Source organism: Peromyscus leucopus, chromosome 1, assembly GCF_004664715.2.
Source record: "Peromyscus leucopus breed LL Stock chromosome 1, UCI_PerLeu_2.1, whole genome shotgun sequence".
In the NCBI taxonomy this organism is placed as follows: Eukaryota; Metazoa; Chordata; class Mammalia; order Rodentia; family Cricetidae; genus Peromyscus; species Peromyscus leucopus.
Genome location: NC_051063.1, coordinates 76,914,832 through 76,941,114, shown reverse-complemented (window position 1 = coordinate 76,941,114; position 26,283 = coordinate 76,914,832). Strand labels below are relative to the sequence as shown.

The window sequence follows — 26,283 nt, the reverse complement described above, 5'->3', positions numbered from 1 at the left end:
ACTCGGGAGGCAGAGGCAGGCGGATCTCTGTGAGTTTGAGGCCAGCCTGGGCAAGTGAGTTCCAGGCCAGCAAAGGCTGCATAGTGAGACAAAAAAATAAATAAATAAAAAACATTAAAAAAATGTTAAAGTCCTATATAGTTTTCCACTGAGAAAAATGGATGTTCCTTAAATGAATGCTTTAACAAGTCACAGCTTCAGCCCCAGCAGACGCCCAGCACAAGAAGGGTTATACCAGCAGGAACTGTGGGGGCAGGCAGGCAGCTGGTTCTGCCACAGGCAGGCTGCGTGACTTAGGGTAAGATCTTCAACCTCTTGGCTATTTAGTTTCCATATCTGTAAAATGTAAAAGTAACAGGATCTATGACACAGGACTAGTGTATTAAATAACTCCCACAAATTGCAGTATGTAGTTAGTAAGCCCTCAAAAGTGGGAGACATTTCCTGGCATGGCAGGCCCAACACACTGTTAAGTCAGGAGGCAAGAGGTTGATGAAAGCCCTTGGAACCCTCAAATGGCTCAGTTGCCATGGGTTACTCAAAACGGGTAGTTTCCAGGTAGGTTTGGCAGGCTCGAGGCTGGACCACAAGTCTCCATCCTTTCCTGGACTTGGGTCCTACAGCAGGAGGCGGAGCCTGATCGGAAAGGTCATTAGACCATGTGTGCCCCTCGCTTGACAGGCAAGGTTGGCACGTGTCTTCTCCAGCCAAAGGTTAATTGGCAGGCCTAGGGTCCAGAGGCCTGTGGAGGGAGGGGAGCTGCCAGGTGTTTGCTGGAGTGGTATCTCTCCACACGGGCATACCCCTACACAAGCATGAATTATGACACCAATCACAGACTCCGCAAGGGAGTACCTGGCACCGGTTGACCAAAGCTTCAGACACTGCTCGCTGCTCACCAGGGTAGATCCTGTGGTTCCGAGGGTCGCAGGTGCCTCCCTGGGGGCCATGCCTGGTCTTTGGTGGGTAGCTGCCCTGGTGCACGAAGAGGTGGCCAAGTCGGCCCACATTCCGTTCTTTTGTATATTCAAGTTGCTTCTAGGCATCACCCAGCAGCGTCCTCAGACGCTCCTTGTCCATGACCTGCCCCAAGCACCACAGTTTTGGACCCACGACAAGCAAGATGGATCCATGATTTAGGGTCAAGGACAAGGGGAGAGCTGGCTGCCTACCTCCAAGTACACGCAGCAGGCGTCCAGCTCCGGAGCTCTCTCCACCCTGATGTAGTGCGAGGAGGTGACGGGATCTTGGGGCAGCTAAAGAAGACCTAAGGGCCTCACCTTCTGGGATGGGCCCGCTCACCTCCCCTTCCCCTGTGGTATCGTCCTGGGTGCCCTCTGGGTCTTGCTCCCACCTCCCGGAGCTCTGGTGTCTGGCACCGAGGAAGCAGAGCGAGCATTTGTCCGGAGGCCTCTCCTGGGAAGAAGCCTCCTGAGGGGCTCTGTTTTCAAGCCTTTCTCTTGGAGGGCTCTCCTTGTCATTCTCACTCCAGAATCCTGCAAGGAGAAAAGAAAACATGGAGAGTTGCTCTTCTCCTTACCTACGCAAAGTCGGAAGGACAACAGGAGTCTTAACAGAGACAGCGTGGAGAGACTATTACAAACTGCTAGATTCTGTGTTTCCTTGTGTGTGCATGTTCGTGTGTGTGTGCAGGCACATGAGGAGGCCAAAGGGGACCCTTGGGTGTCTTCCTCAATCACACTACACGTGATTTTTTGAAACAGGATCTCTCGCTGAACCTGGTGCTCACAGACTGGTCTAGGCTGGTTGTTCGGTAAGTCCTACGGTTCCACTTGTCTCCACCTCCTCAGCACTGATGTTACAAATTTGCACCACCAGTCTGGCTAGGCATGGTGGTGCACGTCCGTCATCTAAAAAAAAAAGCACTGACTACTCTTCCAGAGGACCCGGGTTCAATTCTTAGCACAGCTCACTGCTGTCTGTAACTCCAGTACCAGGGGACCCAACATCCTCACCCATACATACATGAAGGCAAAACACCAATGCACATAAAAATAAATAAAAAGTGTAACACACTCCTGGCCTCTTCCTGACCGACTTAGGAATCAATGGTGGCTAGGAAGGAGAAATGATGCATCTACAGACCTATCTTTCCTGCTTTTTCCCCTAAAGGGAACCTGTTTACATTCTGCCCTATTTTCCCAGATTCCAAGCTTTGCTAGGGGGACCTATGTGGTCTGAGAAAAATAGACAGTTAACTCTGTAACCGGGTTGAGGGCTCAGGAAAAGGGTGATTAATGGATTCCTTTTACCCTCCCCAGACAACAAGCCAACACTGACACTCTTTGTTTGTTTGTTTGTTTGTTTGTTTGTTTTGTTTTGTTTTGTTTTTTGAGACAGGGTTTCTCTATGTAGTTTGATTCCTGTCCTAGAACTCACTCTGTAGCCCAGGCTGGCCTCGAACTCACAGAGATCCGCCTGGCTCTGCCTCCCGAGTGCTGGGATTAAAGGCGTGCGCCGCCGCCGCCCGGCGACACTAACACTAACACTCTTAACACAAGCAGGCGTGGGGAGCCAGCTAAGTTTTTCACTTCTCAGGACCCGGAAGGGACCTGCCGACTTAGAGAAAGTGCTCCTTGCCCCCAAAGCCCTGTGGGTGAGGCTGCTCCTGGTCCTGCAGTAATAGAATAATGTCTGCAAATCTCTTCAATCCTGGCTGTCAGGGATTGAATGGAACCTTCCCCTCAGACTCATATGTTGAAGTCCTAACTCCTAGTATTTCAGAAAATGGCTACATTTGGATATAGGGTCTTTAATAATTGATAACTGAATTAAAAAGTCATTAGTCAGCTCTAATCCCACATGATTGCTGAGGATATTTGGATACAGAGCAAGTCCAGGAAGACCACGTGAAGACATGGAGAAAATGACTAAGGAGAGAGGCCTCTGAAGAGACCAACCTGCTAAGACCTTTTCTTAGATGTCTAGTCCTCAGAACCGTGAAAGGCACTTCAGACCTAGAAGCCCTCCGAGGCCGGTGAGTCGGCCCTGTGAACTCCAATGGTAGCGGGTGCAGCTGGCTGGCCTCTACACTTTCCTGATGGAAGACGTTTCAAGTTGAGTATGCCGTGAAGGCCATGGGAAACAGTACAGCTATTAGGAGCAGGTGAAAAGAGTCCTTTCCAAACTTAGAAACGTAGAAAAACTTAACCGTAGAAAAGCTAGTCCTTTCTAAACTTCATGGAGAAGACTCTAACAAATGCCTTTTACTGCTAACCACCATGCTGGACTCATATACAATATAGGTTTGTTGGCAGATATTCATTCATTAGCAGCCATGACAAGAGAAGATACCGCAGCTTTAGATCTAACTTTGGCTGTAAGAATCCTCTTGAACATCTCACAGACAGAACAGCCAGCCTATACCTGCGTGTTCACACTACAGTGTTCTTGACCTTCGGACCAATGCCACGCTGGGGCCTTACAGTGTGAATGACGGTGCAGAGCGCCATATGGCTGACCCATCTAGTACTTCATATGGTTACTGGGGCTGTGCCGTCGGCAAAGCCAGGCAAGCTGCAAAGACAGAGCAGAACGGCTTCAGACGAAAGAAACAGCGTGCTGCGATGGGGCTAAAGGGGCTGCACGGATAACTGACATCATGTGATAAGGTTAAAGGTCAAGCTCTTGAACTAGTGCTCAGCTGGGCTGGTGAATTAACTGAAGGAATGTTATGGGATATTGTATCACACAGTGTGAAGATGTCTTGCTGTTTTATCTTGCCTGCCTAAGGTACCTGATTGGTTTAATAAAGAGCTGAACAGCCAATAGCTAGGCAGGAAAGAAGAGGTGGGACTTCTGGGCAGCCATAGGAACTCTGGGATGAAGAGAGGCAGAGACACCAAGGAGACACCAAGGAAGTCGGATGTACAGAATGGAGAGATAAAGAGCCACGTGGCAGAATGTAGATTAATAGAAACAAGTTAATTGAAGTTACAAGAGCTATTTGAGGACAAGGCTAAACTAAAGGCCAAGCTTTCAAAATCAGTAAAAACTCTCTGTGTCATTATTCAGGAGCTGGTGGTCCCAAAAGAAAGTCTAACAACAAAGGAAGACATAAGACTGGAACTGGAGGCCGGCTATCCTTGAAGACCTGTCTTTGGAGGCCTGTGTTAGCCAGCCAGACCTCATGTCCCAAAGGATCCATGGCCTCCCAAAACAGTGCTCGTGAGCTGCTTCTGCCGGGTGCTGTTTCAGCAACCAGGAAAGCAGCAAGAGACCAAGTCAGTCTCAGGGTGACAAAGGGTGATCATCATAAAAAGGCTTGGGGTGGGGGTGGCAGAGGTGGCTCAGCGGTTAAGAGTGCTTACTGCTCTTCCTGAGGACCTGGGTTTGGTTCCCCGCACCTACATAGTGGCTCACAACTGCCTGCAACTCTAATTCCAAGGCACCCAAGGCCCTCTTCTGGCCCCAAGGGCACTAGTCACACACATGAAGACAAAAAGTTCACATACAGAAAATGAAATAAATGAATATTTTTTTAAAGAGAGAGAGAGAGAGAGAGAGCGCGAGCGAGCGAGCCCTGGAGAGATGACTCAGCAGTTAAGCCTGGTGGTGGCGCACGCCTTTAATCCCAGCACTTGGGAGACAGAGGCAGGCGGATCTCACAGTGAGTTCAAGGCCAGCTTGGTCTACTGAGCGAGATCCAGGACAGCCAGGACTGTTACACACAGAAACCCTGTCCCAAAAAACAAAACCAAAAACAAACAACAACAATAACAAAAAAACCACTGGCTGCTACTGAGTTCCATTCCCAACACCCACATGGTCACTCACAAGCATCTGGAATGCTGACTCCAGGGAACCTGGCACCTTCTTCTCGTCTCCACAGGCTCCAGGCAAGAAAGTGGTGCATGGACGGACACACATGCAGGCACAACGGTCATATACATAAAATTAAATTATGTTAATTATTAAATTAACATAATATGGTAATTAAATTAACATAGTTATGTTAATTTAATATGTTAAAATTAAATTAAACATACCTTCAATCCCAGCACTGGGAGGCAGAGGCGGGAAGATCTCTATGAGTTCAAGTCCAGCCTAGTCTACACAGTGAGGCCCTGTCTCAAAAATGAAGAAGTAAATGAATAAATCCTTGGAATCTGAGTCTTTCCACCGGCACTGGCTAGAGGCAAGCACCATCATCTGCACAGACACTGAGTCTCGACTGGCTGGGTCGTAAGTGCCAAGCACAGAACAGCATGGACTGCAGCCCGGGTTTGCTTGGGAGCCTTGTCACGCCCTGGTCCCTGTGGGTAAGTCACCTGTTGATCTCCAGCATGTTGCTTCTGATGTACAAATAGGCCTCCAAGCATCAGGTCTTTTTTGGGGGGTAAACTGTGAGGTGCAGCTTGACGTTTACATTGGAGGACACATGTTTACAAATCTTAAACTGCCTAATCCACAAAACTCTCCACTGGGGTACAAGCCCTGAAATTTGGGGGGACACATGTTCTTCCTTGGCTGCCAAGGATGGCCCTTCTGTGGATATACTCTCTATGGAGAAAAGGCCAGGATGCTGGCTTCATACCAAACGCCAAGAGCCATATTGATTTGCTCCGAGAAAGATGTACGTGGTAGCTGCAATCGGGGTCATCACCTGACAGAGTCTATAGTCATTTTCGACCATTCTCCAGAATCCGAATCATTTCTGTCCAGGCCAGACTGATAGATATAAATGTCACTGCCCTTACATTAATCTCTGTGTTTTCCTCAGCGCCGTGGTCTTTCAAGGGTCTTCTAGAGAGAATCTTCCAAACCTTTTATTCAACCTTCCCCTGCTCCCATATTGGCCCTCAGTCTGTGGGTCACAGGGCCTCAGTGGGGATTCAGTTTATTACTTTTCCAAGTTCTTTTAGTACCTTCTTTATGATTGATCATGGGCACTAGATGGTTCACAGAGCATGACATTAAGCGTGTCAGCAGAGGGCGCTGGAAGAACATCGCAAGAGGAAGTAGCTGTTCTGCCTGGTTCTAGTCCTGCTGAGCTTTCATTTCTCTTGTCTCTGGAGGCAGTTTTGCTGGGCCAGTAAATGAGGACATCCTGGCGGTCCTCTGCCTCACACGGACGTCTGGGACAAAGAGCCCCAGGGAGGCTGCAGCTCCCTTACCGTGCTTCCTCTCCCAACATCCAAAATCCAGACCATATACTGCATTTACAAGCACAGATTTCTGACGCTTGGACATCTTTGCACACACACTACACCTTGACCTTGATGCTGCTTTCTCTATGCAGAACGGTGGCACAGCAGTCTTTCCCCAGAGCTTGGTTTCTATAGCAACGGTCTTAGAAGCACTGGACTACCTGTGTGTCTGGCGGCTCCTCCCAGTCCTGCACTCTTCACTGCTTGAGTCCTGTCCTGACATGTCTTTCCAAAGTGTTTGATCCCTTCCAGCAGGGTTGGGAAAGACATGCATGCATTCCCCAAGCAGATCCCATGGGGAACGTCAGTCTAGTTCTGCTAGAGTCCCAGCAAAGCTCTCCAGTGCTGGCCCCTGCCAAGCACACTTGCCATAGTCCTTGGTTCCAGGCAGTTTCACCTGACACTAAAGATGGCAGGCTCTTAGGACATTCCACTGTTGAGTGACTTACCTGTCACGTTCTTTCAAGTGACTCTTAGCCCTGGTAAGGACTCTTCCTTAACATTCAGCTTTAGGAACAGTGGTCAATCTTGTTATCTGTAACTTACGTATTCTTTAGAATTATTTTGGCTCTTTGCAGCCCAGCCCCTACATTCAAATCATTTATTAACAATTCTTTCCTTTGTTTGAGACAAGGTCTCAAAATTACAGCCCAAATTGGCCTTGAACTTGTGATCTTCCTGCCTCAGCCTTCCAAGTACTGAGATTACAAGCGTGTGCCATGACACCACAAAATAATTCTGTGTGCTAAACTTTCCTGTTGTAGTTCTGCTTCTTGACTGTCTTAGGGTTTCTATTGCTGTGAAGAGACACCACGACCATGGCAACTTTTATAAAGGAAAACATTTCATTGGTGTGGCTCACTTACAGTTCAGAGGTTCAGTCCATTATCATCATGACAGGGAGCATGGCAGCATGCAGGCAGATGTGGTGCTGGAGTAGCTGGGAGTCCTACATCTTGCAGGCAGCAGGAAGTCAGCTGAGACACTGGGTGGTATCCTGAGCATAGGAAACCTCAAAGCCCGCCCCCACAGTGACACACTTCCTCCAGCAAGGCCACACCCACTCCAACAAAGCCATATCTCCTAAGAGTGCCACTCTGTATGAGATTATGGGGGCCAATTATACTCAAGTTACCATACTGATTGAACCCTAACTGGTACTGGCAATGGCCACAAGAAACAGACCTGAAAAGAAGAGCTAGGGGATCGGTTTGGTCACACTTGGGCTTGCTGAATGAATCTTTGCCAATAGAACGTGAAGTGCTGATATGCCAAAGAATCACAGCCGGTCAAGCTGGGACCTCCATGACCTTCAAGTCCCAGCTGGAGCTCGGAATTTTGCCTGTGATGAAGGATATTGTGCTATCGAGATTATCCCAGACTGTCCAGGTGGACCCCATGTAAACCCGAGGGTCTCTGAAATCAGAGAATTAGTTCTGGTTGAGACCAGAGGACATAGGACTTTGGAAAGGCAAATTCAAATGGTGACAAAGCCATGAGCCAAGGAGTGCAGGGAGTCTACACAAGCCAGAAAGGGCAGCGACACAGATTTCCCCTTGTGGCCTCCAGAGAGGAACACACAGACATGACCACACCAACAGAGACCAGTGGTGGACATCTGACTTACACACCTGTAACAGAATCAACCTGGGTTTATTTGTTTGAGACGAGAACTTGTGATCCTCCAATCTCACCGTCCAGAGTAAGTACTGTGACTGATTACAAGCAATGGGCACCAGCAGCCATCGGTGTCGTCTTAAGCCACTAAATGTATGGCAACTTATTACATCAATACAAAAATAAGATAACTAGAAAAGAGGTTTGCTTGCTTTGTTTTTGAGACAGGGTTTCTTTGTGTAGCCCTGGGACTCACTTTGTAGACCAGGTTGGCCTCGAACTCGGAGATCCACCTGCCTCTCCCTCCCAAGTGCTGGGAATAAAGGTGGCACCACCACCCAGATCTCTTTCTTATAGCCTCTACTTTACCTTCCTTTTCTTCTCAGCTTCCAGGTCTCACTTTTAAAAATGTCTTAGATATTATTTTACATGTATGACTGCTTCCCCATGTGTACGTATAAGCACCACATGTGTACACCATGCCCTTAGAAGCCAGATCCCCTGGGACGTGAGTTACAGATGGTTGTGAGCCTCCATGTGAGCCTGGGAAGAGAACCCAGGATCTCTGCAAGAAGAGCAAGAGCTCTGAACCACTGAGCTGTCTCTCCAGACCCCGGCCACATCTTGCTTTGTCATCATGACAGTTTTTTCACTGGCTACGGCAGTTGACAGTCACAGGGAAAATGTAGGAGGGACATGAGCTAAGCTTGACGGGAGCAGAGCTGTAGCTGAAAATCCAACCTCTGCAGTGACCTGGCGCTGGCTCCCCAGTCTGGTACCGTTCGGGGGTTTGTCTGTTTCGTTGGTTTTGAGACAGGGTCTTATGTAGCCCACCCTGTCTAAATGTAGTGTTCTAGCAGACACAGTGCACACCTGTGTCCCAGCATCAGGGAGGCTGACACTGGAGGTCGCCGTGCAGGACTCTGAGGCCATCCTTGGTAACAAGACCCAGAGAAAGGGGCCAGAGCAGGGCGCGGCCATTCCTGTCCTCCGCAGACCCCTGTTGGTAACACCTAGTGTTTGCTACCCTTTGTTTGGTTTTGGAGACAGGGTTTCTCTGTGCAACTTGGGAGCCTGTCCTGGAACTAGTTCTGTAGACCAGGCTGGCCTCGAACTCACAGAGATCCATCTGTCTCTGTCTCCTGAGTGCTGGGATTAAAGTCGTGTGTCACCACCCCAGCTGGTTATCTTTTTTAAGAGTGCAGTGTGGGCCCAGCACAGATGACAGGAGAAATAAACAGAAATTAGAGGTCAGAGTGACGTAATCTCTAAGAAGACTATCTTCTCACAGCCTAGAGAACTGGAGTGAGGCAGTGGGTGCATGGCTGGACATTGTGTGTGCTGTGTGTTTATACACATGCAAAAATATCTCTGATTGCCGGGTGTTGGTGGCACTTTAATCCCAGCACTTGGGAGGCAGAGGCAGGCAGATCTCTGTGAGTTTGAGGCCAGCCTGGTCTATAGAGTGAGTTCCAGGACAGGCTTGAAAGTTACACAGACAAACCCTGTCTTGAAAAACCAAAACCAAAACCAAAACCAAAAAAACCTCTGATAATGCCCAGGACCCTGCACACTAAGCAGGAACCATTGTCCCTATCACACTTACATCCCCAAGTTCAAAAGTGGCCACGTTCTTTCCCCGGATTCCATGACGCATGGTGCTCTAGAACCTAGAGGTTCTAGAGGAAGAATGTTCCTCTGAGCCTACCTTATGACCCACATTCATGAGAGTCCCCTCTTCACAAAGACCCTTGAGTTCATATTTTGAATTTGAAGGAAAAAACCTGAGGTTTGGAGATAGAGCTCAATTGGTCAAGTTCTTGCCTAGCATGCACGAAACCTTGGGTTTGACCCTCAGTACTGCATTAAACAACATCATAAATACTGGCACTTGGGAAATTAAAATAGGAAGATCGAAAGTTTGGTGTCATCTTCAGCTACATAGTGAATTTGAGGATACCCTGGGCTACATGAAACCCTATCTCAAGAAAAAAAAAAAAAAGAAGAAGAAGAAAGGAAGGAAGGAAGAAAGCCAGACGGTGGTGGCACACGCTTTTAATCCCAGCACTTGGGAGGCAGAGGCAGGTGAATCTCTGTGAGTTCGAGGCCAGCCTGGGCTACAGAGTGAGTTCCAGGACAGGCTCCAAAGCTACACAAGAAACTCTGTCTCAAAAAAAAAAAAGGAAGGAAAGAGAGAAATAAGAAAAGCCTGCTTTTACTAGAATGTTGGGAGATGGTTTGCTTGCAGATTTGAAACTGGAGCCAGTGAGAGTGTGGGACTTGCTGGGAAACAGCGCCCATCATTACCTACTTCATATGTGCAGCTCCCTAGGGAGCTCACAGAACAGTGGACTCTTGGGTGGCCTCCAGGCTCCTTGGGGGAAGCCCTAGCTCTCTGGCCAAGGTAATTCCCTTCCCTGTTCTAAAACTCGATTTACTTGTCTGTAAAATGGGGGAGAATCTGTCCTTGCTGGATATTTGCAAAGAAAAACTTGTAATGGACTCAGCACAAGACTGGCATGCAGCACCTGGGTGCTGGTTCTAGATGAGTCAGCAGTTAACTCATCCTGAGAGAGGCAGAACTGTGCAGATAAAGGTCCTGGGGAGCAGAGTCAAGTCTTGGGGTGCTCTAACTCCTCTCTGGGAAGGGTCATCTTTAACTCCACTTCTCAAGCAGCTACAGACTGTCTCAGAGGACCCCAGCATACAGGGAACCCTACAGTACTGCTGCCAAGGACAGGGGGGAAAATGACCTGCCCTTCTTCAAACTCTGAGTTAAAGAATGCACAGTCTCAAGCTGGAGAGATGGCTCAGAGCCCTGTCTACTCTTCCAGAGGTCCTGAGTTCAATTCCCAGCAACCACATGGTGGCTCACAACCATCTGTAATGAGATCTGGTGCCCTCTTCTAACATGCAGGCAGAACACTGTATACATAATAAATAAGTAAATCTTAAAAAAAAAAAAAAAAAAAGCAATCTCCAGTCTGCCCCAGGATTCACTAAGCACAGTGAATTAACTTCTCTGTCTCAGCTTCCTCATCTGCAAAATGAAAACAACAGTACTTACCTGATGAAGTTCGAATGATCTGTGAGATTATACTGGGCACAGTGCTCACTCAATATCACCTAGCTGTGTGTGAACATACAACGCTCAGACAGTAGCTGGTTCTCTCTCTGTCTCTCTCTGTGTGTGTCTCTCTCTCTACACACACACACACACACACACACACACACACACACACACACACGCACACACCGCGTAAGCCTAAGGCTGATTATCTTCACTGGGGTTGCAGGTATAGACCATCACACCCAGTTCTATGTGGTACTAGGGATCACCCAGGGCTCTGGGCATGCTGGGTAAGCAGTCTACCAGCTGAAGTACACCTCTAGCACTTTTTGGAGATTTAAAGGTTTTCAATAATTGATTTATGTGCATTGGTTGTGAGGGTGTCAGGTCCCCTGGAACTGGAGTTACAGACAGTTGTGAGCTGTCATGGGGGTGCTGGGAATCAAACCCAGGCCCTCTGGAAGAGCAGCCAGTGCTCTTAGCCTCTAAGCCATCTCTCCGGCACTGAGGTTTAAAGATTTTTAAAGCGTGTGTGTGTGTGTGTGTGTGTGTGTGTGTGTGTGTGTGTGTGAGAGAGAGAGAGAGAGAGAGAGAGAGAGAGAGAGAGAGAGAGAGAGAGAGAGAGAGACTAGATAACAGTAGCTACTATCATGGGTGTCGTTCACAAGCAGAGTGCTCGCCCGAGTAGCATGTTTGAGGTCCTGGGTTCCATCCTCAGCACTGGGGGTGGAGGGCAGCGGGGGCAGGGGATGTAGCTCAGCTGGCCCTGGGTTCCATCTCCAGCACCGCATGAACCAGGTGTCATGAGACACTCCCGCAACTCCATCACTTGGAAGGAGGGGGGAGATCAGGAGTTGAGGACAGAATAAAGACCCTGTGAGAAGGAAGGGAGAAGGAAGTGGGGGAGGGGAGGGGAGGGGGGAGAGGGAGGAGGGGAGGGGAAGGGAGGGGAGGAGAGGGGAGGAGCTGGCCTAGCCTCCAGAGCAAAACCAGGCCTGTGCTTCCAACCTCTGCCTCAGCCCACTGGAGTGAGAAACCATTCCACATTCCAGACCAACTTTCTCAGCCCCCCTTCCTGACTACAGAAGGGCGTTAGGAGGTCAAGTTGGTGGACTGAAAAAACACCTGCTGTCCTCATCCATCACAGCCCGGAAAACTAGAGCTCAGAAGGGACTCAGAGCTGCCCTGGGTCACGGTGATGGTTTAGAGAGCCGCTACTGAGCGGCCTAATCTGCACCAGCCGTGCTGTGGGGAAACTGAGGCCAGAGCGTGGTCTGCAGGAGTGGCTGCCTCATCCTCTGCTCCGGCAGCCGGGCCGCACCTGTCTGTCTGTGTTTTCTGGTTCCACAAAGGCTGAGCAGGAGGCAGGGGCCGGTCCCTCCCTCTACAGGCTCAGCCCCTCCAGGGCAAGGCGGTTGATGGTTGCTGAATCTGCCCGTTACCCGCTTCTTCCCAGGCTCTTGAAAACACGAAAACCTCAACCACGCTCACCTCAGATTTTACAGCACATCGGACTTTGCCACTGCATTTCCTAACCACCCTCGAGGGGACAAAACACTGCGAGAAATTCAAATACAGCGGTGACCGTAATGATGCTGGACACAGTGAGGAACTGGACTGCAATCCCAGAGCTGTGGGAGGCTAGACCAGGAGGACGGTGAACCCAGGGCAGCCTGTGCTACACAGCAAGAGCCTGCCTCTCAACAACCACCGCGTCACAGATCCTCAGGCCTGGAACTTGGCTCACAGTGTTCCTGACAAAATTCATGCAGATGACCCTAAATTTGAGGAAAGGATCATTGGCTTATTGTGTCCACATTTTCTTGGGGTAACTAAGATCTAGACAGGCAATGTGACTTGTCCAAAATGACAATAAGCACAAGTCAGTTTGAACCTAGGAATGACCTCATCCCTGTCCTGCCTCTCCATCCTAGAGCACTCGGGTCTGTTCTATGACAGGAACACAGGCCAGGCACACATGACAACCTGAGAATCCACAGCCAAGTGTGAAGGGACAGAAAGGTTCTAGTGCCGTCCCTCTGTTCTGCGGAGGCTGAGGGGTGACCAGCCAGGTAACACCCCTGCCTGACAGACACCCTGCTAACGGATGACGGGATTCTGCCAGTGGAAGAGTGTATGTTTTAAGGACCTGGCCAAGTAAGCACAACGATGAAGAACCACTGAAGCCATGACGAGACAGCGTGCCCTCGCCTAACACTCCGAGACCACCTGATCTCTACAGAGAGTCTCTGAGAGGGCAGAGGCAGACACAAGAGTAAAAGCTTGAGCATGCATATGTAGAGAGGACTCAACTGGACTCCAGGTGAGGGACTGCCACATATCTGAGGCCTAAACTTGCTATGTAGCCAAGAATGACCCTGCCTGGTTTACATGATGCTGGGGATTGAACCCAGGACTTCATTCATGCATGCTAGGCAAGCGCTCTATCAGCTGAGCTAAGCCGGACATCGTATCAGAAATGTAACCTGAAAACACGTAGGACTTCACGAGTGAAGAGGATGTGCCCGGCCCTGTCTGTTTATCCTTGACACATGTATTGTCTGCATTTTCCTTTGATGAAAGCGACTGTCACACACACTTTGCCCTGGAAGGACAGATGTGGCCTTCTACTGACAGAGGAAGGAAGAGACCCAACAACATGGGAAGAAGAAGCATGCTCAGGATCTGACTTAGTTGGAAGGTCAAGGAACCTACAGGCAGGAGGTAAGGTGACCCCCGAGGCCTGAGAGGTAAGTGTTTGCTGGAACGAGAGGGGATTGGAAGAGCTTTCTGGCCAGAGGCACAGCAGGGGCCTTAAGTGACATAAACCCAGGAAGCTTTAAAGTTTTGGTTTTTTAATCTTTTTTTTTTTCTGAGATGGTGTTTCATGCACCCCATGCTGGCCTCAAACTCACTGTATAGCTGAGGATGACCTTGAACACCTGACCTTTCTATTAAGATTATAGCTCAGCTCCAGTGTTAAAAGTCAGGTAGAGACGCTGGGCAGTGGCAGCTCACGTCTTTAATCCCAGCACTCAGGAGCCAGAGGCAGGTGGATCTCTGTGAGTTCAAGGCCAGCCTGGTCTACATAGCTAGTTCCAGGAGAGCCAGGGCTACACAGAGAAACCCTGTCTCGAAAACACAAATAAAACAAAACAAAAGGTAGAACATTCCAGGGAGAGGGGCAAGAGAAGTGGGCAGGAACTATGTGGACAGATCCTGTCTGCCACGCTGAAGAATTTGGTAGGTGAGCTCTATAGGTAAAGATAAGTGTGAAATGGCAGCCTGTGTCTCGGTCACTGGAGGACAGTGGCAGCCTGTGTCTTTGTCACTGGAGGGCAGTGGCAGCCTGTGTCTCAGTGGCTGGAGGGCAGTGGCAGCCTGTGTCTCAGTGGCTGGAGGGCAGTGGCAGCCTGTGTCTCACTGGCTGGAGGGCAGTGGCAGCCTGTGTCTCAGTGGCTGGAGGACAGTGAGCGGTTATTAGAACTAAGTGAGGGGTGCGACAGATGGACCAGCAGCCTGTGGCCACACAAGGGCCAACACTAGAAGAGGAAGAATTAAGTCCAAACTTCATCCACATAGGAGTAGCCAGTATCCCTAAGCTCCCAGTGATAAGCACTCTGGGAGGCACACTCAATGTTTCAGAATTTCTACTTTCAAGGGCAGCCAGGAGTCCAGACTTTGAAATGTTGTCAACCCTGTCAAGATTACGCAAACCAAGCAAATGATGTCCATAGGCCTAAAAGTCGAAGCACTTTTTGTATTGCTTGGGGAACTTTCAAAATTCGAGTCCAAGGGGCGCCATGAAGGTTTCAATGCAGGGTAGTGGTAGACCACTTTGGGGTTTAATAAAAATTGATTAGGCTGGCAAGATGGTTCAGTAGATAAAGACACCCACCTCTAAGTCAGCATTTCTTAACCTATGGGTCATGACTCCTTTAGGGGGTTGAACAACCCTTTCACGGGGGTCATCTAAGATCATCAGAAAACACAGATATTCATATTATGATTCATAACAGTAGTAAAATTACAATTCTGAAGTAACAACAAAAATGTTATGGTTGGGGGTCACCACACCATGAGGAACTGCATTAAGGGGTGGCAGCATTAGGAAGGTCGAGAACCACTGCTCTAAGCCTAAGGACCTGAGTTCTAACCCCAGGACCCCTCTGGTGGAAGGACACTCCCAAAAATTGTCCTCTGACCTCCACTTGCATTGCATACACACATGGACACACAGACACACACACATACACAGACACATGCAGACACACACACACACACACACACACACACACACACACACACACGCGCGCGCGCGCACTATTAAATGTAGGTGATGGTGCTGGCCACCAAACCTGATGGCCTGATTTCTGTCCCGCATCCCATGGGGTGGCAGGAGAACACCAACCCCTTCAAGCTGTCCTCTGACCTCCACTGAGGTAAGCAGCACGTGTGCATGTGAGCTTACATGCACAAGAAATAAATGCAAAAGGAGATCAACTGTAATGACAGTCTGCTGAAGTTCCCCGGTCTGAGTGCTAGAGCCTATGTCCGCCCTGCCCGTGAGGCCGTCCGAACGCGAACTCACTTCCCACGTTCCCTTCTCCTCCCTTCAGTTCCGGCAACACTGACCTTGTTGCCAAGCACATCCTCGCTCAGGGCTGTCACACTGGCCATTACCTCTGCCTGCAATGCTCTCCACACAGACCTTCACGTGCTTTATAGACTCATCGCTTCAAGGTTTTCTTCACACTTTGCCCCAGGGGTGCCTCTTCCGACCTCGCTATTTAAATCTGCAACGGGTTCTTTCTCCCATCTCTCTTTTTCTGCACGACAAGCCCCACAATGCTCCAGTCAGCAACAAAGCAGCATTCGACAGTTTACCACAGGCCGGCACCACTTGGGGGACATTATAGTTTTCTCACTCTGTGTTCACGCACTCTACAATGTCACCCAGCAATGAAAATGCCCCAACATGCACTGGTCCAGACATCTCCTCTTCCTCATGGGACTCCGAGTGTCTTTCTGACTTCCTGAAGGCAGGCTTCCTGAAGGCAGGCTTCTTTTCTTTTTTTGTTAGTGTTACATCCCCAGAGCCCAGAACGGGACCCACAAACAGGAAGTACATCGTAACTCCGTGTCACCAATTCAGAGAATCCATCTGCCCTCGTGGGGCATCAGACTGATGCTGAGTCTTAGGCTGACCATTACCATTCCAAGGCCCTCAGGGCCAGGGAAGGTCCCACCATGGAAGGACAAAGAGGCAAGATGCTACCACTGCTGTGAAGTCAAGGTCTGAAAGACAAGAGGAACCTGACAGGGGAGAGGAGAGGCAGGGGTCATGGTACAACAGACAGCGGAAGGTGAGACCGTGATGCAGGCATGCAATTGAAGATGTGCAGCGGCAGAGGCCACATCCTGCAGAAGGAGCCAGACAGGGTGGCACCATGGACAGATGTGGGCTTGCGAAGGGCTGCCCACTGCACAGCAGAAGACCCCAGGCCAAAGGGGTAAGAGGGAGGCAAGAAACCGTCAGGAAGCTGTTGCAGCATTTTTCTTGGCACTTGAAGAAAGGAGAGCAAGGCTGGGACGTGGCTCAGCGGTAGAGCACTTGCTTAGCATGCACAAAGCTCTAGGCTCAACCCTCTGCACTGCAGGAAACCATGCATGGGGGTGCACGCCTGTAACCCAAGCACTGGGAAGATGGAGGCAGGAGACTGGAGGTCTACATCCTAGACCACTGTGACGGCTACTTCTACCAAACTGACTACAACTGGAATTAACAAAGCCCACGCAGGGACACCTGTGACAGTCTTCTTCATTGGCTCATTGAAGTGGGAAGACCTACCCCATATCCAGGTCACACCTTCTGGTGGCAGCCTCAATGAAGGACACTGAAGAAGGCAGCTTTTGCTTCTCGCCCTCACTGTCCCTGGCAAGTTCATGCCTTCGTTGGTATTAGAGCCTACGTCTTTGGGATTCCAGCTTATACTGAAGACCAGCTGAGACATTCAGCTTCATGGGTGGCCAACTATTGGATTCTTGGACTTTTCTGTCAGGAGACAGCCATTGTTGGACTAGCCAGACCACACCCTGGAAGCTATTGTAATAAATCTCTTTATATAGATTTGTCCATTCTGTAAGTTCTGATCCTCCAGAGAGCCCCGACTAATACAGATTGTGGTACCAGGAGCAGTTGGTTCTAGAGCAACAGAAGTATAAAGATAGGGCTGGAGAGATGGCTCAGGGGTTAAGAGCACTGACTGCTCTTCCAGAGGTCCTGAGTTCAATACCCAGCAACCACATGGTGGCTCACAGCCATCTGTAACGAGATCTGGTGCCCTCTTCTGGCCTGCAGGCATACATGCTGTATACATAATAAATGAATGAATAAATCTTTAAAAAAAAAAAAAAGAAGAAGTATAAGGATGAATTGTTTGTTTGTTTTTGCCTTTTCAAGACAGGGTTTCTCTGTGTATCTCCGGCTGTCCTGGAACTCACTTTGTAGACCAGGCTAGCCTCGAACTCACAGAGATCTGCCTGCCTCTGCCTCCTGAGTTCTGGGATTAAAGGTGTGCGCCTCCACGCCCGGCAAGGATGAATTCTTTAAGTATCTAAAACAAGCTTTCCAATTTGCTGAGTTACGGAAGCCTCTTCTAGAAGCATGGACAGCGGTAAAAACCCAATGATGAACTATCTGACAAACGTATCGGGACAGATAAATTTGATTATCCTGATACAACTAAGTGTGAAAAGAAGGAATTTAACGACTCTCTATATAAAACTTTGAGCGGAGCGGTGATGGCGCATGCCTTTAATCCCAGCACTCGGGAGGCAGAGGCAGGCAGATCTCTGTGAGTTCGAGGCCAGCCTGGTCTACAAAGTGAGATCCAGGACAGGCACCAAAACTACACAGAGAAACCCTGTCTCGAAAAACCAAACAAACAAAAAAACAAAACAAAACAAAAAACTTTGAAAATTTGGTGGAAAATACTGATGCTGGTTGGTTGTTCCTAGCATCTCTGGATAAACTAACAGAGGAAAAGAATGAGTTCCATGATAAAACTGACCAACTTCTCAGGACACTGTGCTGGAGGAAAACAGTGAACTCAGTGATAAACTGACCGGCCCCAGATGCCGTAAACAGTCTAAAGGTGTCTAGGTGTGCCCTGGAAGGGAATCTTCTCTCCAACGGCCACCGAGCTCAAGTTGCAGAAAAACACAACAAAGCCCTCATTGTAAGATTAGCTGAATTTCAAAGGAAATCCAAGTCCAGGCCTCGGAAGGTGTCAGCAGTCACAGTAAGGGCGTTAGATGGTAAAGAATGGGACCCTATAATTTGGATGGAGATGTGTGACAGGACCCTATTGAATCTGAAAACACTGAACCTTCAGATTCTCAAGGGTTTATCTCATCTGAGGAAGAAGTTTCTCTACCCTCAGCAAAAGATGCATCCCCACCCCAACTCCCTTCTGGAAACGCTGCCTTTTCTGCCTTTGCCTGAGGAAATCAATTCTTCACTGTCAGCTAAACCAGCCATGACTTTCCCTGAAAGAAATGCCAGGCGAGAGAATACTAATGTCCCCCAGGGGCCACCAATAGTTGCTCTCGACCTATAACCAGACTTAAGGCCAGGCAGGCTCCTAGAGGGGAGGTAGAAATGTAGTCCATGGGGAGGTGTGCTATGCTACTAAAGAGCTTGATGAGTCTGCTAATTCAGTCAAGCAGACGTCTGGGGACTATGTGTGGGACTGGATTATAAGGGTGTAGGATATTGGTGGAAGGAACATAAAACTGGATTTCGGGGTGGGTAGGTGAAGAAATGGCTTAGGAGTTAAGAGCACTGACTGCTCTTCCAGAAGATCCCAGAATCCACATGGCAGCTTACAACTGTAACTCATACATGTGGTACATAGATACACACACACACACACACACACACACACACACACACACACACACACGCGCGCGCGCGCAAAACAAAACACCCATATACATAAAATAAATTTAAAAAAAAACTGGATCAGGCTGAGTTTATTAATGTGGGACTTTTGAGTGGAGATTCTAGGTTTAATATGGAAGCCTGCACAGTTACAAAAGGCATTGATGGTTCACACCTTTAATCCCAGCACTCAGGAGGCAGAGGCAGGCAGATCGCTTGAATTTGAGGCCAGTCTAGCCTACAGAGTGAGTTCCAGGACAGCCAGGGCTACACAGAGAAACCCTGTCTCAAAAAACAAAACAAGGTATTTTGGTAGTTTAAATAAGGATGGCCTCCATGGGCTCATATATTTGAATGCTTAGCCCCCGGTTGGTAAACTGTCTGAGAAGGATTAGGAGGTGTGACCTTGTTGGAGGAGGTGTGTCACTGGGGGGGGGGCTTGGAGGTTTCAGAAGCCTAAGTCAGGCCAGCATGTCACATTCTATCCCTCTTTGCGCTCCCCCACCTGCCTGTGGATAAGGATGTGGTGGCTCTCAGCTCCTTCTCCAGCACCACGCTCCCTGACACGATGATCATGGACTCGCTCTCTGAAACAGTAAGCAAGACTCCAATCAAATGCTTCCTTTTATAAGAGCGGCCTTGGTCACGGTGTCCCTTCACAGCAATGGAACAGTGTCTAAATTACCTTTACATATATTCACTCCACCAGTTCGGTTCCTCTAGAGAACCCTGACTAAAGCTACATAACGGGATGGAGACTCAGGATATGCCAGCTCAGGAATGGGGACTGGGGACGGAGACACAATGAGCACAGGCAATGGAAAGGATGGGTAGATAAGGAAATGAAACTGGGACCCTCAGGACAGCCCAGGGGTTCTGTCACCTTTTGGCCACTGAGTCTGCAAGCTCAGAACAGAAAGGAAATTAACTTAATAAGAGGTCTCGTGAGGCAGGAAGATAGAATGTTCATAAAGAAAAAACTAGGACAGGGCCAAGAGCACCCAGGTGACATGGGCCAGGGGTAAGTGGGGAAGAAGGGGGCGCCTGCAGTGTGAGAGTCCCCACAAAGAGCGCACTTGGGGAGAGACAGGAAGGCACAGCATGTATGCAGCAGAATGTGACTAGAAAAAGATCAGCCCACAGACCAAGACAGGGTTGGGGGTGTTGGCCACGGAGAAAGTATCCAATAGGCTTCGGACAGTAGCCAAGGCCTGTAACCAGGAGAGGAACAGGGAAGACTGGACTTGAATCTTTTAAGGCTACTCAGAAATGGATACCTGCTACAGAGCCAGAACCTGGCCAGCTTCAATGATGGGCAGGTCCCCGGTACCTGCCCTACACCGTGGTACATCCTTATCTGTAATATGGGATGCCGAGGAAAAGAGCCGGAGTCATTTACATTAACTGAGCACTGAGTCCAGGGCTCTCTCCCCATGGATTTCCTCGTTTAATTCTTAGAATAGTTTCACCTGGCTCACATTATTATTGTCCCCATTTTACAGATCACAAAACAAGGCAGATGAGAACAAAGAAATACGTCACACTAAGAATGACAGCAGGACCGGAGAGACGGCTCAGTAGTCAGGAGCCCGCTGCTCTTGCAGAGGACTCGGGCTCCCAGCACCCACACAGTGGCTCACAATTGTCTGTAACTTCAGCTCCAGGGGATTTGACACCTCTGGCTTCCGAGGCCATCTGCACTCATGCGCACATATCCACATGTAGGCAGACACGCGTGCGCATACGCATACACACACACACACACACACACACACACACACACACACACACACACACACACACACCTACATATAATTAAAAATAATAATTTTTTAAAACGGGGCTGGCAAGATGGCTTAGTGGTTAAGAACACTGGTTGCCCTTCCAGAGGACCCAAGTTCCATTCCCAGTACCCACACACCAGCTAAAATCTGTAACTCCAGTTTCAGGAGATCTGTCCCCCTCTTCTGGTCACCTCAGGTACTGCACACATGGTGATAGGTATACTTCCAGGCAAAACACCCATACACATAAAACTGAAAATAAGAAACTGAACGCAGACGGTGAAATTCAAACCCAGAACTTGAACTCTTGGCCAGTCATGCTGCTAAGCCATACAAGGCACTTTACAGTTTGTAGAGCATTTATATTACTTCCCAGTGTCACTGAGGGGAATAATGAGACAACACACACCCAGAAAATTGCTGAGGTTACCACATGTGGTCATACTGATTATTGGCCCTTCAGGGATGTCCATATCCTAAGCTCCAGCATATGAGCATGCTACTTTACATGTCAATGGATTTTCAGATGGACTGAATTCTAAGATGGGCAGGGGATGACCCTGTATACCTAGGACGCCCACATGAGCAGCCGAGGTCCAGGTAAAGAGATGCAACCGTACAAGCAGAGAGGCAGAAAGATTAGCTGGGGTTGAGGAGAGGACAAGTCACAGTTTGAATCCATTCCTGAGTCCACGTAGCTTCTAGAAGCTGGAAAAGTCAAGAAAACGGATTTTCCCTGACAGCCTACCGCAGGCACCAGCCCTGCAGGCACCCTGACTCTGGCCCAGTGACACCAAGTCTGGACTTCTGACCTTCAGAATGATGGCATTATGAATCTGTGGAGGTCATCTGTTTCCACAACAACAGGAGCGCATACGACCACATGCCTGCAGTGGCCTTCCCAGCCAGCCCTGGCCCCACTAACACTACAGCAGACACTCTGACATTTTAAATGGTTCCTCCCTAAACCTCAGACTCTCCTTTTGATAAGAATTAAAACAGGGCTACCTCACCTGACCTGCTTCTCTGACAAGTACGGACTGAGAAGTGCTTGTATGGTTGAAGTTTCTCACTGGGCACTGGCCAGGAGTGGGGGTGGGGCGGGGTAGAGCAGGGGTGAGGCCTGGCTATTACCCCGTGAACAAACAAGTCAGAGAGTAGAAACAACCTGCCTAGAGCCACACAGACAGTGACAGAGGACCTCACAATCCTCCTGCCTCAGCACCATGCCCAGCCCAATTTGTTTACTCATCCATGGCTTATTGTGTTCCCAGTGTTAAGTCCTGGAGATGCCTACAGCCTAAAAGACAGAAATCCAGACTCGTGGTCCCCAAACAGCCTGACAAATGCTAAGACAAAGGGAAGGGAGCGGAAAGGACTGTGGGAACTTCAAGGAGATGATGTTGATGGAGCCTAGAATCAGGGAAGGCATCTAGGAGGAGGTGGCAATTACGCAGGAGCCGAGAGGACTCAGCACAGAAGTGTGAGCCTAGAGCCCCGCACGGAAGGGACGGTTCAGGAGTCGGGTCCTCCCAGGCCTCTCTACCCCTCTGGGCCTCTGTTCCTGTGAGTGAAATGGGAGCTGCTGTGATATCTGCTGGGTCCCGGGGAGGGTCAAAGTCGGTGAAGAAGGCAAGGTGGGAGTGAATGGGAGGCGAGGTCCTGGCTCAAGCCCTCTAGTCACGGTGTGAATACAGGTCATCTCAGAGCCCTGGGGACCCCGGCTGAGGACTAGAGCATGAGCCAAAACTGTCTCCAAAGACCCTCCCCAGCCTTGACAGGGAAATCACATGACACAAAATTACAAAAGGGTCTTTATTTATAAAAAAGCCAAAGGGGCCCTTGGAGCGACAGGACAGGAGGCAGGCAGCTTCTCAGGGGTCAGGGGCATTTGGACAGATGCGCTTGAGTGGGGGGGCGCCCTCCGAGTCCTCTGTGTCACCCTGGGCTGCCTCAGGGACAGGTGGCACTGGCTCAAAGACAGGGTAAGCTTCGGGGGCCTGAAGAGGAAGGGCGGACAGGTGTGAGCTCCACTCTACCCAGGAGTACAGCCTCCTAGCCTCTGCCTTTTCCACTCTATTCCCCTGGGGACCCAGAGTCTGGCCCAGGACCAAGTGACCAACAACAACGGCAACGCTGTTTGGGGGAAAGAATTGGATTTTTTGGGAAACTGAATCAAGGTAGTCCTTGCAGGGGAGGCATGGCAACGTCTCACGCTAACTTGACCGCTCAGGATGTGTGTCTGTGTGATGCAGGGGCCAGGCTATCGTGCTCACTGAGGAAGGGAAGCAGCACCAAGCTGCACTCTGAGCCTAGGTTTTTGTTTTTATCCTTAGAGGAACACCAAGATCATTTCAGGCTTCCAGTGCTCTTAAATCAGCCGTGATCCAGCCCTCAGGATGGTGTCTCTGAAACAATCCTCTTCACCCAAGAGTCCAACCTCACTTAAGCCTTTCGGTGGGTTCTAGGTCCACATCTCCCTCCTGGACCCTAGAATGCAATCTCCCTGTGCCCCCAAAGACCCATTCCCCACAAGGCCAGAGTCCAGCCTCTGGCCTCTCTCACCTCAGCTTCCAGTAATTCTGGAACAGGTTCCTCCTTGGTCAGCTTCGGGGGGTCCTCAGTACTGCCTGCGGGTGTGCCCCCTGGGTCTGGAATGCCAAATGAACAGGTACCTCCTGAGCAGCCACTCTGTGCCAGGAGAACAGGCCGGGGGCAAAAGAAACGGGCGGGCACCGACCACACAAGACAACACTGTGGGGACCAGAGGAGGGCACCAAGATGCCAAGGGAGGGAGGTTCACGTTGGATGTTGTTAGTCGGGAGTGAGCCAGGAGACAAACTGAGGTGCAGCAGATGTTAGACTTAGTGACCACAGATTCTATGTTGCACTAAATCCAAATCCTGACCTTAGGCAAGCTATTTCTCTGATCTCGGTTAAATCATCTGCAGAATGGGAACAGTGACCGTAATACCCCAAGACACTGCCGTGAGGACCAAGTGAAGCAATACCGGGAAAGCCCTTAGCACATAGGAGGCGCTCAGTAAGCGCTAGCCAGCATTTTCATTCATTCATTCATTCATTCATTCATTCCTTTTTGTGGTATTAGAAACGGGGCGCAGGGCCTGGGGCATGTCAGACAAGCACTCTACCACTGAGCTGCACCCCACCCTACCATTAACAAAAGTGTCTGGAGCCATCCAGACATGGTCCTGAGGCCCACCCATGTCTCGGTGTTCTTGGTGGGGGGAACAATGTCAGCGGCCCCAGTGCCAAAGTAAAGACCCAAAGGCCATGCGGAGCCACTGAGGGATATGAAGCAGGAAAATAATCCCTTGGACTCTGTGCTTGAGGAAAAGCTGTCCCGCAGCTCTGTGAAGGCCATGAGGGACGGGAGGCGAGGCTAGAGCAGGTACAAGTGAGACCCGAGAAGGCAGGGCCAGAGGTACAGAAACCAGCCACACTGGAAAGTCGTACTGACCAGACAGGGGACCGACCAAATCAAGGCAGAGGAGCTGAAGGGGACTCAGGCCCAAGGTGTTGGCTCCCTGGCTCTGTAAGTCTGGCCATCTTTCTCTGGGTGACAGGCTCCTCGTGTATAAAGAGGAATCATAATAGGACCATCGCTCCCATAAAGTGACAGTGGAGATTGAATGAGAAAACAAAAAACAAACGTTGACGTGTTCAGAACCCTCAGCAGGGGAGGGGCTATGTTAGCCGGTACTCTACTGCCAGCAACCACTCTGGTTATCAGAATTATTTATTCCCTGAACAGGTGTTTGCTGAACATCTACTATGTATCCCACAGTATGAATGAACAAGATCGGTAGGGCTGACACGAGATGGTAACAGGAAAAGACAATAAGCAAGCAAAAAAAAAAATTTTGCATAAACATTTCAGGCGGTGATATGCTACCTACAAAGCCAGGGGACTGAGACGGCAGCTGGATGTGATTTCTGCCAGGGTCAGGGAAGGTTCTCCCCCGGGGGCAGGACGGGGAGAGAGGACATGGCCTAGGTACAAGGACAAGCTGGGTCAACTTTGGAGAAGAGAGGGCTCCTGAGAGCCACCTGGGCCTACCTCTCTCTTGGCCCAGCTGTGGGGGCTGAGTATCCTCCGTAATCGCTTCTGGGGGTCCAGTAGGCGATCCAGGGCGGCTGGGCTGGGGAGTCCCCCCAGGGCTGGGCTCAGTGCCCTTTTGCAGTGAACCTTCTGAATGGAAACTCTGGTTGCTGCTCTCATCTGCTGAACAAGAGCCAAGCTGGTCGGCCAGGGGGCCCCTAGTAGCTACCCCCCCCCGCCCCATTCCAGGATCTGTACATACCATTGAGATCCAGCAGGATGAGGGGGCCACCCCCTCTGGGACTGGTGCCCCTGCCGCGTCTCTCCCGGCCTCGGGATCTCTCTGCCCCGCCTCCTGCCCTCCGCCTCTCCTAAGAGTGAGAGGGGTAAGGTCAGAGCCAGTGGTCTGGTGAGCATGTACAGACCCCCTCAACACAAATAAGGAAACCTGGGCTGGGCTCAGAGAAGCAAGAGGTGTAGTCTCAGGTTGTGGAAGCTGAGTTTTAGGTCTTGAGCTCAGAGAAGAGAGGGAGGCATTGTGGGGTGTGTGTGTGTGTGTGTGTATGTGTGTGTGTGTGTGTGTGTGTGTGTGTGTGTGAGCGCGTGTGCGCGCGCGCTAATAATCGTTACCATCTGCCTGAGCTCCACACTGGAGTCTCCAAGCCGACTGAAGGTGGAGGCCAAGGTAGGGAGGGAACTGCCTGAGGTTGCCCAGATGCAAGGTTTGCTGGGGGTTGGGCGTGCTCACCTCCTCCTGGGGATCCACCACAGGCACCCACTTGAAGATTCGAAGGGAAGTGTCACCCACAGTCACCCAGCGCTTCTCCCTGTGGGAGGAGGGCAGGAGACTGGTCAGGGAGGCCCAAGGGTGAGCCCCATAGAGCGGGAGGGGGGGGGGCGGGAAGATGTGCTAGGGTAAGGGAAGCTTCGCTAACAGGGCATAGAACCAGAAAGAGCCCTGCAAAGCCTAGGGCACAGACGGATATAACTTGGAGCTGCGGTTCTGTAGACACCTGGGGCACACAGCAGGGCGCCACCAAGGCCTGGCCAGGGACTCTGGCAATGAAGACCCGGGGCCGAGCTTGCAAGAGTGTCAAAGCTTCAGGGGGCGGGGCATAGATGAGCTCCCGCTCTGGGAAAGCACCACTCCGGACCACGCTTTGTAGACCTCTGGGGACTGCCAGGGAAAGGGGGAGCCCAGTCGATTCAGAGCACAGCTGGTGGGCGGGGGCAGCTGGCCAGGAAAGGGCGGACGCGTTAGGAGGAGGTGGCTTGGCTGTGTCCCTGGCCCAGGGGCAGCGCTCACCATCTCCGGACCTTCTCGATGGTCGCCATCACCTTCTTGATGTCATCTTTGGCCCGGCTCCGGGTCTCGGCCCGCACGGTCCGGCCGGCCATGCTGGCGGGGGGCTGGGGCCGGGACAGAGCCCGTGGTGGGACGGCCTGCGGTCCGGCGATCTCAGGCTGCGCGCCAGGCCCCGGCGCCGCTCTTTCGGCCTGCCGTCCCTCCGGGAGTTGGCCGCGCCCTCCCTCGCTCCCCAACGCCTCCGCGCGTCCCCGCCTGGCTTCCTGCGACCGCGCCCCGCCCCGGCCCGTCCCCGGAGCGGCCCGGGCGGCGCGGGCGGCTAGAGCCC

The 26,283-nt window shown here is 50.5% G+C and overlaps 1 protein-coding gene across 4 annotated transcripts; it reads right to left on the bottom strand.

The window, feature by feature from the left end:
• Window positions 1-64: 64 nt before the first annotated feature.
• Bcl7c (BAF chromatin remodeling complex subunit BCL7C) lies at window positions 65-26,283 on the bottom strand. 4 transcript variants are annotated; one of them, XM_028885595.2, is made up of 6 exons: window positions 25,956-26,187; window positions 25,398-25,476; window positions 24,912-25,020; window positions 24,668-24,832; window positions 23,152-23,237; window positions 65-1,496 (listed from the first exon to the last, which is right to left on the bottom strand). In XM_028885595.2, exons 1-6 carry the CDS (start codon window positions 26,045-26,047, stop codon window positions 1,299-1,301), a joined length of 729 nt encoding a protein of 242 aa, XP_028741428.1. In that variant the 5' UTR covers window positions 26,048-26,187; the 3' UTR covers window positions 65-1,298. The 4 variants fall into 4 exon arrangements, with proteins under 4 accessions (XP_028741428.1, XP_028741431.1, XP_028741430.1 ...); XM_028885598.2 differs by having other exon boundaries at window positions 24,668-24,829; window positions 25,956-26,172; XM_028885597.2 differs by lacking the exon at window positions 65-1,496 and adding an exon at window positions 22,383-22,586 and having other exon boundaries at window positions 24,668-24,829; window positions 25,956-26,283.

Bases quoted from the DNA above. Each gene is read 5' to 3' on its own strand.
- Bcl7c (XM_028885595.2), bottom strand. From the start codon at position 26,047: ATGGCCGGCCGGACCGTGCGGGCCGAGACCCGGAGCCGGGCCAAAGAT. The intron at 24,833-24,911 runs GTATGTACAGAT...GCTCTTGTTCAG, and splicing joins CATCCTGCTGGATCTCAATG to CAGATGAGAGCAGCAACCAG. The intron at 23,238-24,667 runs GTAGGCCCAGGT...TTGGCATTCCAG, and splicing joins ACAGCTGGGCCAAGAGAGAG to ACCCAGGGGGCACACCCGCA.